Source organism: Corylus avellana, chromosome ca7 (genome assembly GCF_901000735.1).
Source record: "Corylus avellana chromosome ca7, CavTom2PMs-1.0".
Classification (NCBI taxonomy): Eukaryota; Viridiplantae; Streptophyta; class Magnoliopsida; order Fagales; family Betulaceae; genus Corylus; species Corylus avellana.
In genome coordinates this window covers 24,022,847-24,034,389 of record NC_081547.1, presented here as the reverse complement: position 1 = coordinate 24,034,389, position 11,543 = coordinate 24,022,847, and the positions used below count along the sequence as shown (strand labels likewise).

The following is an 11,543-nucleotide window of genomic DNA, read 5'->3' as shown; positions in this document are numbered from 1 at the left end:
TTTAGATATTCTGATTTTAGAATAAAACCAATTATAATGATCTGATTTTAGAAATATGAGTATGCTGACGTGGCGATATGCCACGTCAGCAATTTTATGACGTGGTATATCGCCACGTCAGCAATTTTATGACGTGGCATATCGCCACGTCAGAATGTTTCTGACGTGGTATATCGCCACGTCAGAAAATTACTGACGTGGCATAGCACCACGTCAGAATTTTCTGACGTGGCGATATGCCACATCAGCAATTTTATGACGTGGTAAGTCCTCACACGTCAGCAATTTTTTCAATTTTTATTTTTAAGAAAATTAATGAACCTCCCGACGTTGTGGTGTTTGCCACGTGAAATTTTTCCTGACGTTTTATATATAACACGACAGAAAATTGTTGAGGTGGCAAAAAAATTACACTGTAGCACACGTCAGAAAACCCCCTTTTTTTTGTAGTGGTTGCTACCTATGTATCAGATTATATTGGATTGAGTTTGCTTGGAGCAGACCTGTTCTCACAACTGAAGATTAGTCATGGGTTAATAGATTTTGATGTCATAGATAAGTCTTGGATGTTAAATTATTATGTATGTATCTATAACTTGTAACCTTATAGCTTCGGCTATGATTTTCTCAAAGCTTTTGTTTTGTGATGTAAAGAGTTTTATGTTCGTAATCTTTGATCAATTAATGAGACTAGAATAATTTCCTTTAAAAAAAGAAAAGAAAAAAAGATTGTAACACTTTCTAGTCACATATCAACAAATTATAAAATAGTTATGTAACAATTAATAGGTGTCCATGAGTATGCGATCCAAATTGGTACCAGAGCCATGCTTTGTCGTTCTCATGTTTTGTTTTTTTAAAAAAGTGTCTTTCAAGTGTAAGTAACATGATAGCTCAACCTTATAAAGTAGATGTCACTAATTCAAACTCCCATCTCACTTTTGTGTAGACATGAAAAAAAAAAAAGAAAAAAAAGAAAAAAGAAAAAAGAAAAGAGAGCCATGTTGACTCCACATCTACCTTTTCCGGTAGTGGTTTGAGCATGCCATCACATTGTATAACCACACACATCAATGTATTACAGACTACACGCGCACCACCATAGCAAGGTGCACCCAACAATTGCACTGTATAAGCAACGGCATCAACTCGCTAAGATGCGACAATGGTGCAGCAGTTGCAGTAGAGATGGGGTATTGTGACGTGCGGGGATGAATAAAGGATCTGTGGAGGGTCGTTGTAACACCTAGGAAAAATAAAGGGAGAATTTCACTAAGGACTCTCAAACTTTCACCCGTTTTAAAATATTATCTCTGAACTTCAAAATCTCTCAATTTAGTTCCCTAAACTTTCAATTGCTTTCAATTTGGACTCCTTCGTCAAATTTTAAACGTCACATGACATTTATACCCCTGACTTTTTGTTCAGTATGACTTGAATTAAAAGTCATGGTGGGACCCAATAGTTTGTCTCTTTCTTCAAGTAGGAGAGGTTCTTGGTTCAACCAGTTTGCTCTTTTACATGTGGGTTTTGGAGTCCTTCTCCTATATGTAATTGGACTCCTTGTTTGACTTATAGTAGAAGTCCTAGACCAACATGTAAAAGGAGAGTTAAGCTTCTATATAAGGAACAAAGCACAAGGTGAATTTGTGTGTGCCAAAAACGTGAAGCACTAAAGGGAGGAAAAAAGAGAGAATTTGAGAGAATGAGGTACAAGGGCAGCAACGGTGTTTTCTTCTTGGTGGTTTTTGGAGGAGCCAAAAACAAATGATTAGAAGAAAAAGGGTGCTGCAGAGTGAGAGAAGAAAATAGAGATCAGCCGCCGTCTGTTCCAGCAAAAGAAGAGTTTGTACATTTATCTTTTGTATTTTATTTTGGGAATAATCTTTCTTGTGTGATAGTGAGATTTGGGTGTATTGGGGCTTTGAGATCTGAGTGATTTAATTTTCTCTCTACTATTTTTGTACTCCATCTTTTAATAGTGATTTTCTCTGGGTCGTCTCCGTCAGTGGATGTAGGCTTGTTAAGCCGAACCACTTAAATCTTTGTGTTGTATGTGATTGCTTATCTTTGTTATTCCGCATTCTTTTTGTTTTTCGCATTTTACGGGTCTTGGGAAATAAGATTAATTCTTAACAACTGGTATCAGAGCTGTTGGTTAGAGTGGGAGCGATGGCAGGTGAAGGAGGAAAGATGGGAATCGAGAAATTCGACGGCAAAGATTTTGGGTATTGGAAGGTACAGATTGAAGATATTCTTTGTGGGAAGGATCTTCATCAACCTCTTTTGGAAGAACAACCCGACGACATGTATGATAGCGAGTGGGCTCTGCTTGATCATAAAGCCCTAGCAGTTATCAGGTTATCTCTGTCAAAATCAGTTGCACACAACTTTATAAAGGAGAAGACCACAACAGGTCTAATAAAGGCTTTGTCAAGCATGTATGAGAAGCCTTCGGCTAACAACAAGGTGCATCTGATGAAGAAATTGTTCAACCTTAAGATGGCGGAAGGAGCTTCGGTGGCACATCATCTCAATGAGTTCAACACCATCATAAATCAATTATCTTCGGTGGAAATTAATTTTGATGATGAGGTTCGCGCGTTGATCGTCTTGGCATCTTTGCCCAATAGCTGGGAAGCAGTGAGAATGGCTGTGAGTAACTCTGTAGGAAAGAGTAAACTAAGCTATGAAGACGTCAGAGATTTGATTCTCAGTGAAGAGGTTCGCAGAAAAGATGCGGGTGAAGCCTCTTGTTCTGGTGCTGCTTTAAACCTCGAGACTCGGGGCAGAGGGCAAGATAGAAACTATGGTCAAGGCAGATCAAATTCCAGAAAAGGGAGAAGCAAATTCAGATTTGACCGACAACCTTAGTGTTGGAACTGTGGCAAGACTGGCCACTACAAGAAGAATTGCAGGGAACTGCGGAAGGAGACTGAGAATGATTATGCAAATGTAGTAACAAAAGAAGTATATGATGTCCTACTTCTATCTGTTGACAGTCCCCTTGATTCTTGGGTCTTAGACTCAGGAGTATCTTTTCATACGACAGCGATCCGTGAAATTCTCGGAAACTATGTTGGTGGAGATTTTGGGAAGGTGTATTTGGCTGACGGAACGGCGCTGGATGTTGTAGGCTTAGGCGATGTTCGCATTAGAGTTCATAATGACTCGGTATGGAAGCTACAGAAGGTCAGGCATGTTCCGGAGCTGAGGAAGAATCTGATTTCAGTGGGACAGCTTGATGAGGAAGGGCATTCAATTCATTTCCACGGTGGAAAGTGGAAGGTCAGCAAGGGAAGCTAGGATTTTGGCTCGTGGTCATAAGACGGGTACTCTCTATATGACCACGAACAGCAAGGATACAGATGCTGTTGTAGATACGACTGCTGACTCAAAACTATGGCACCTAAGGCTTGGGCACATGAGCGAGAAAGAGATGAAGGTACTTATGTCAAAAGGGAAACTACCGGGGTTGAAGTCAGTTGATTCTGATTGTGTGAAGGCTGCATCCTAGGGAAGCAGAAGAAGGTGAGTTTCGCGGAAGTTGGCAAAGCACCTAAGCTTGGAAAGCTGGAGCTGGTACACACGGATTTGTGGGGTCCCGCACCAGTGGCATCTCTTGGAGGCTCGCGGTATTACATCACATTTATTGATGACTCAAGCAGGAAGGTATGGGTTTATTTCTTGAAAAGTAAATCTGATGTATTTGAGACTTTTAAGAAATGGAAGGCCATGGTTGAGACTGAAACGGGCTTGAAGCTCAAGCGTTTGAGATCAGACAATGGAGGAGAATACGAAGACAGGGGGTTTAAACAGTTTTGTGCAGTGAATGGGATTAGAATAGAGAAAACTATCCCGGGAATGCCGCAGCAGAATGGCGTGGCTGAGTGCATGAACAAGACTCTCAATGAGCATGCCAGGAGTATGAGATTGCATGCTGGGTTACCAAAGACTTTCTGGGCTGATGCAGTGAGCACTGCTGCATATCTGATAAATAGGGGGTCTTCCGTTCCCCTGAGCCATAGACTACCGGAAGAAGTCTGGAGTGGAAAAGAGGTAAATCTTTCACATCTGAAAGTTTTTGGTTGTGCTTCGTATGTCCAAGTTGAGTCTGATGCTATGAGTAAACTAGATGGTAAATCTAAAAGTGTTTCTTCATTGGATATGGAGATGAGGCCTTCGGTTATCGATTTTGGGATGATCAAAATCGGAAGATCATTAGAAGTCGGAATGTGACTTTTAATGAGTGTGCTATGTACAAGGATGGGTCAAGTGCAGAACCTGAAGTTACAGAGCAGGAACCGAAGAAGTCTGAGTTTGTTAACTTAGATGATCTTTCTGAAAGTACAGTGCAGAAAGAGAAACAATTCGTGGAGGTGGAGCTTGATGAACAGTGTTCACTCACGGATGAATATGATGACGGAAAATCTTCAAGAGACTTACAACACCGAGAAGAGTGTTATTCTTTAGCAAGAGGCAAAGAGAAACGTGATCGAAAAGCAACAAAGAGGTATGACTTTGAGGATATGGTATCTTTTGCTCTGACAGCTAGTAGTGGAGATCCATCGTCTGTTCAAAATGGTATGCCGAAAAAGGTGGAGTCACTACAGAGTGGTAAAGCTTGGGAATCGGCAGAATTACCCAAGGGAAAGAAGGCTAAAGGGTGCAGATTGGTCTACAGGAAGAAAGAGTCATCGAAGAAAGCTGTATGGTCGACGGGGCTGATAGAGAGGCATGGTGTAATGTCTATATCAAGTCCTATGCTCAAGTTCAAGAGGCGCTTGGACTTGAGGGACACTTGTAGAGTGTGATTGCCCTTGGGGGCTGAGGCGGAGACATCCGAAGGAGACACATTTTGGTAGACTTGATGGGATTCAAGTCAAGGTGGAAATTGTTAAGTATGACTTGAATTAAAAGTCATGGTGGGACCCAATAGTTTGTCTCATTCTTCAAGTAGGAGATGTTCTTGGTTCAACCGGTTTGCTCTTTTATATGTGGGTTTTGGAGTCATTCTCCTATATGTAATTGGACTCCTTGTTTGACTTATAGTAGAAGTCCTAGACCAACATGTAAAAGGAGAGTTAAGCTTCTATATAAGGAATAAAACACAAGGTGAATTTGTGTGTGCCAAAAACGTGAAGCACCAAAGGGAGGAAAAAAGAGAGAATTTGAGAGAATGAGGTATAAGGGCAGCAACTGTGTTTTCTTCTTTGTGGTTTTTGGAGGAGCCAAAAACAAGTGATTAGAAGAAAAAGGGTGCTGCAGAGTGAGAGAAGAAAATAGAGATCAGCCGCTATCTGTTCCAGCAAAAGAAGAGTTTGTACATTTGTCTTTTGTATTCTATTTTAGGAATAATCTTTCTTGTGTGATAGTGAGATTTAGGTGTATTGGGGCTTTGGGATTTGAGTGATTTAATTTTCTCTCTACTATTTTTGTACTCCATCTTTTGATAGTGATTTTCTCCGAGTCGTCTCCGCCAGTGGATGTAGGCTTGTTAAGTCGAACCACTTAAATCTTTGTGTCGTGTGTGATTGCTTATCTTTGTTATTTCACATTCTTCTTGTTTTTCGCATCTCACGGGTCTTGGGAAATAGGATTAATTCCTAATACTTTTGTATAAAATTCAAACTTCTAAAACGTTTTTTTATTTTTTTAAAAACAAAAATCAGGGATATTTTGGTCTTTTTTTTGAAATTTTAACGGTTAAAATTAACGGAAGGGTCCAAATTAAGAGCAATTAAAAGTTCAGGTGACTAAATTGAGAGATTGAAGTTTAAGAAGATATTTCAAAATGGGTGAAAATTTGGGGGTCTTTAGTGAAGTTTTCTAAAAAATAAAACCATTAAGAACATAGAAAATTGGGGAAAACATGAAGTATTGAAACATGTACGGACATTGTGTTGAACTATGGACGTTCTGACAAAACGTGATAATTCCGGACCTAGAAATTGAGATTACCAAAAAAAAAAAAAAAACAGACAAAGAAGACAGAGAACAATGAAGTCAAACAAGGAAAAGAGAAATACTAGCTGCCCATAAAAGAAATTGGTATTTCATATTTGAGAAATATTATGGATAATAATTTTTTTATTCACAGAGATTTACTAAATTAATGTGTAGCTCATTCAATAATATTCATTACATTCCTCTTAATTAATTGTTTTATTTTTCTCCAATGAATGAGCTACACATCAGTTTAGTAAGTCTCTATTAGTAAAATAATTAATACTCCTAGCATTATATTTTATATAAACAATCGAGAATAATCTAGAATGGGTTTTTGAGGTGAAAACGATGAAATTTGAGATAAAAGATAAATACATGCTCACCAAGCATATCTATTTATCAAACTTGAAAATTTGTCAAATAATAATGACAAGAAAAAGAATTCCATCAAAATTCTCATCTCTAATCTCTTTTTACTCTTCTTTCACAAAGGAAAAAGAGGGAAGTATGAGAAGGGAAGGGACTTAGGAGAAAATAAAGGAAACTTTTTTTTGAGACCAAACTTTAGATTTTTAAGAAAATCCATACACTGCCATGCAAATATGGAAAGAAAACAAAGGAAGTATAGACTTTGCAGTACAAAAGTGGGGCTATATATCTATCAAACCCTTTCATTCATAATTCATTAATGGAAGTTTATTCAAATATTGTAATGTTAATTACAATTTCTTCTCCAACATACGGGCTACCCATAATATTCTACATGTGTAAAATCAAAATAGTACAATAAAATTCTCAACCGTATGTCCATTATATACTCATGGGTCATGATACAGAAAACGGCACGCCAGTCAAATTTTATTTTTATTTTTTATTTATTATAAAAAAAAAAATTTGGCTTGCGTGCATGACATGTGTAAAATCAAAATAGTATGATAAAATTCTCAACTGTACGTCCATTATATACTCATGAGTCATGATACAGAGAATGTTGGTGTGTAAAATCAAAATAGTACGATAAAATTCTTAACCGTACGTCTACAATAAAATTCTCAACCGTACGTCCATTATATACTCATGGGTCATGATACAAAGAATGCTGGCGTGCATGGCACGCTAGCCAAATTTTTTATTTTTTATATTATTATATAAAAAGTAAAAAATTTGGCTAGCGTGCCATGCACGCCAGAGTTTCCTGTAGCATTACCCTATACATAATTAAGCACAAATCCAACAATAGCTAATTATACAAACGATTTGATAACCTACGTAGAGTATCGACAACAAAATAGTAACAAGAATACATACAATCCTCAGTCAAATCGAAGCATCGCCTTTTGCCATTAAGGATTAAAATAAAGAAATGCAACAGGTCCCAGGAAGAACATGAAGAAGGCTACGAAAAAGCTTGGAAAGAAGACCACAAGATCTACTGTGTACCATTTTCCATCCGGTTTTGTTGCCGAAGGAGATGGGTGACCATCTACGTATACGTTGTTGCATCTTTTCTTCAGGGGTGGTCCACAAAGTAATGGGTTTTCCTCGTAGCTTCTCTCATCAAACGTCACGAATTGTTTCGTGTCTGGAATTCTACCTGATAGGTTGTTGTAAGCAACTGTGAAGACCGCCAAAAAATGCAAGCCATTCAATGCAGAAGGGATTTCTCCACTCAAATTGTTGTGAGAAAGGTCCAAGCTTTCTAATTGAGTCAGATTGGAGAATGTATTTGGAATGGAACCTGTGAGCTGGTTCCGAGACAAATTTAATAAGTGCATGGAGAGAAGCAAGCATTCCTAATTCGTAAGGGATTAGACCTGTAAGGTTGTTTGCTGACAAATCCAATCCAGACATGTACCGAAGAGGGAGACCCGTGTAAGAGCTAGTCTTATGTTTTGTAACGAACTGAACTTCATCTTCTTCATTCATAAGTTCATAATTATGAATTTGAAAAATCTTCACCAGGAGACCTACACGCCAGCAATTTGCATTCCAAAACACCGTACCAGAATTAGCATAATCGTAATAGCTCTTCCCAAAGGTAATTAATGTAGTGAAAGCTAGCAGCGAGGTATTGACCCAGAAAAATTGTTGTTGGAAAGATCCATTATGCTTACTTGGATCAATTGGCACAACTGAGTTGGGATAAGACCACTGAAGGAGTTTCCATCCATCAACAGAACTCTTAAGGTGAAAACTGCTCCGAGCAGGCTGGGAATGCTACCTGACAAGTTGTTTTCCCTGATATCCAATGTCACAATATTTGACCCGTTGATAAGAGCATTGATGAAGGCTTTCGGTATTGAACCGGAAAACATATTCCCTTGAAAATGTATGTGCCTCAAAGAATTCCCTGACGAGGAAGGTAAAGATCCCGACAGAAAATTATGAGAAAGGTCTAAAAACTCAAGTATAGAGCTTTCACATTGAAAATGACCACTGAAAAAATTATAACTCAAGATGAGTGTTTGTATAATCATGTTGTTACATATCCAGCTGGGAATCTTACCGGACAAGTGGTTATTGCTGCCGTCCATGAACTCCTGTGCAAATTTTAATAATTTCTTCGACAGAGTTCCGGAGAACTGATTGTCACTAAAATCTAGAAGCAGCAACCGGGTTAAGTTAAAGTGGGTCGAAAATAAATCACCATGAAAATTATTCCTTGATAATTTTAGAACCTTCAGCTTTGAACAATCTGCAACCAATTCTTTGGGTACTACGCCTGAGAAGTTATTGAAGGACGATCTCCATTCCACTCATGTTCCCAATTGATGAGGGGAGATGACCTTCAAAAGCATTTCTGGACAAGTCTAGGCTCTTTATGTTTGGTAGGAGATTTCCTATGTTTTCCTGAAGCTGCCCATCAAACTGATTGGCTGAAACATCCATCCAAGAAATGCTCAGGTTAAGATGGGGTGGCAGATGAAACAGACCCAGAAAGGAGTTATCCCTCAGACTAAGATATTCTAGCATTGTATTGTTTTCAAGCAACCAACCAGGGATCCGTCCTTTCAACTTGTTGTGAGAGAGATCAGCTACTCTCAAGCTGTGCTGGTGGAAGAGAAACGCTGGAATTTCAGTGGAGAGTTTTTTCAAACAGTTTGAGAGCACGAGGAACTGTAATTGAAACAAAGGTATCCAACCTAAAATTTCTGTAATCTGGAGTTTGTAGTCATCACATGTAAATTGAACCACTTGAAGCTGGGAGTGATTAGCCAATGAGATGAATGAGAATACACCTTCAAACTTATTATGACCAAGATCAATGTACTGGAGGGATTTTAGGCTAGCTATCCAGGATGAGGAAATGTTTCCACTGAATTTGTTCATTGAGAGATCTAATAGCCGAAGAGACGTCAGATTGTTTATGCATGAAGGAAGGATTCCTTCAAGATGGTAATTCATGCTAACATCAAACTCTTCAAGTTTCTCCAGTTTACACAAATCTGCTAAACATTAATAAATTAACAAGTCTCAACAGTACCATTTTTATCTTTCATGTAGTTTTCAAGCTGTGTCAAATTTTATACTTAATAGTGTAGTTACCTTCACTTGGTAAAGAGCCATAGAATCTATTTTCAGACAAAGATAAAGCCTTGAGGGAAGTTAGTCGCCCTATGTAAGAAGGAATAGTTGTTTCCAACATGTTGTGACTCAAATCTAAAATCTCCAAACTCCCAGAAGCTGCAAAACCTATGAAGGAAAATGACAAGGATGATTAGTTCTGGGGAAAACATAAAATGGGCATGCTAGTTAATATTATCGTAGAAAAAAAAAAAATCTTTTGTGATGAAACAATTTCGTTACCTTCAACTGGTAGGACACCATGGAGGAAATTGTGTTGCAAATTTAAGACCTTTAAGCTTTTCATATCAGCCAGATCTGCAGCAAATTAAGTGAACACAACATGTAGGGACTAATTGACATATTGTGATTTGGAAGATATTTCCCATAATAATAATAATGTAAGCCATCTATAAAGTTGGGTCTATGTTAGATAAGTGATGGAGTAATTAGTTAAGGCAGTTGGGCTGGGTTAAAGATAGTTGGGTTTAGCTGTCAAAATAGTTTGCAATCAGTAGGGTTGCAGAAGAGATTCATATGAAAAAAGTTCATTGTTTTCGGTACGGCGGCTTTGTTTGGCAAAAGCCTTTTCCTTAGATACTGTAGTTGATGTGAAAAAAAAAAAAAAAAAGTAAGAATGTTTAGTATAAAAAAGTAAAAAAAGTGAAAAAGTTTTGTTTTGTAGTGATTTTTTTTTATTTGAATAGTAATAAAAAATGAATAATGTGATGTAAAAAATAAAAAAATTAGAATGTTTTGATATTAATTTTTTTTGAGAAATTGTGTATGAACAATAGTAAAGGAAAAGAAAGGCTTTGCCAAACAAAGCTGTAACCTCTTGGAGATTCTTGAGTATGTCAAACAGTCAAGGTTTATCAATCTAGTCTATTCGTATTCATCGATCCAAACACATCATTCATTTCATTCTCTCCTAAATCATGCAAATCCATTCTATTATCCATTCAAATATCTCAAATTACATATAGGAACTAGAAAATATGTTACAAATAACTTAATTTCTCTAATTTTCTGATTTTTCGTCTAGAAGATTTACATCTTTCGATTTTCTTTGATCCCAAGTATTTCCATAAATTAGGATTTCCTTTGGCACCAAGTATTTTCATAATTATTACATTTTGTTTCTTTTGTTTATTTCCATTCTTATAATATTTTACCCTTTTGTAACTTTATAATTTCATTATAAATTGGGATCATTTGTATTGAAATAAACTGCTTTCTTATATATATAATATTATCAGTTTTCTCTATCAACATGTGTTCATTGTGTGTGCTTTGAGAACACAGTTTCTCTTTCACGTTTGTCACTTTCGCTACGTCAAGTTGAAGGATAGAGCATAAAAGAATATTAAATAAGCGTTAAGATAAACAGGCGTATTGCTTATCAATCAAGGGAGAATATATATATATATATAGTCTTGTATGCTGGAACATTGCAAGCATATATTGAACCCCATATATACATCTTGGAGGTCCTACCAACAACTACTTAATTTATATCATGTTTTCAAAAAAAAAAAAAAAAAATCCTCATGACTTGGCGCTGTATCATATCTGAGTAAATCCCTTGCATATAGATATAGATTATATGTGTTATTATTTTTACATACTATGGAAGCTTCCAAGTGTGATGTAGGTTGAATATCAAAACAAACAAAGAACAAGAAGTAGTATAGAAATTCCAAGTTGAACTAGAGGCTGAGAATCTCATCATCACTAATAAGATGAGTCTCTCCTCAGAGCAATTTGGGCAGCTGTGTTTATTGCCTCAATTGGAGTGCAAATCTTACTTAAATAAACTCACAGTTAAACCCTAGTGTCACACTTGTTTATTGATTTACCCAAAATAATATTAGGCAACATCTATTTATTGAATTACAAAAACACCCTTAACTCTTAAAAATTAAATATTAATAAGACGTAAATAAATGTTACGATCCTAAGTGTCTCACATGGCTTAAGTAAAATTAACTATGTATACATAAGCTCTTGCGTATCATTCTCTTGCAAGT

General features: G+C 37.0%; 2 protein-coding genes across 2 annotated transcripts in view; both read right to left on the bottom strand.

Moving 5' to 3' along the window:
• Nucleotides 1–7,157: 7,157 nt before the first annotated feature.
• On the bottom strand, nt 7,158–8,148 carry LOC132188492 (cuscuta receptor 1-like). Its single transcript, XM_059602969.1, is given in 2 exon segments — nt 7,158–7,724; nt 7,726–8,148. Coding segments are annotated over 2 exon segments (582 nt in total). The 5' UTR covers nt 7,876–8,148; the 3' UTR covers nt 7,158–7,292.
• LOC132188031 (receptor-like protein 56) overlaps nt 8,148–11,543 on the bottom strand; it is a 6,322-nt gene continuing 2,926 nt past the window's right edge. The window contains exons 3-5 of the mRNA XM_059602446.1: nt 9,757–9,831; nt 9,496–9,642; nt 8,148–9,395 (exon numbers count right to left, since the gene is read on the bottom strand). Coding sequence (XP_059458429.1) covers nt 8,680–9,395; nt 9,496–9,642; nt 9,757–9,831 — 938 coding nt within the window. The 3' untranslated portion in view covers nt 8,148–8,679. The remainder of the gene's footprint in view (nt 9,396–9,495; nt 9,643–9,756; nt 9,832–11,543) is intronic.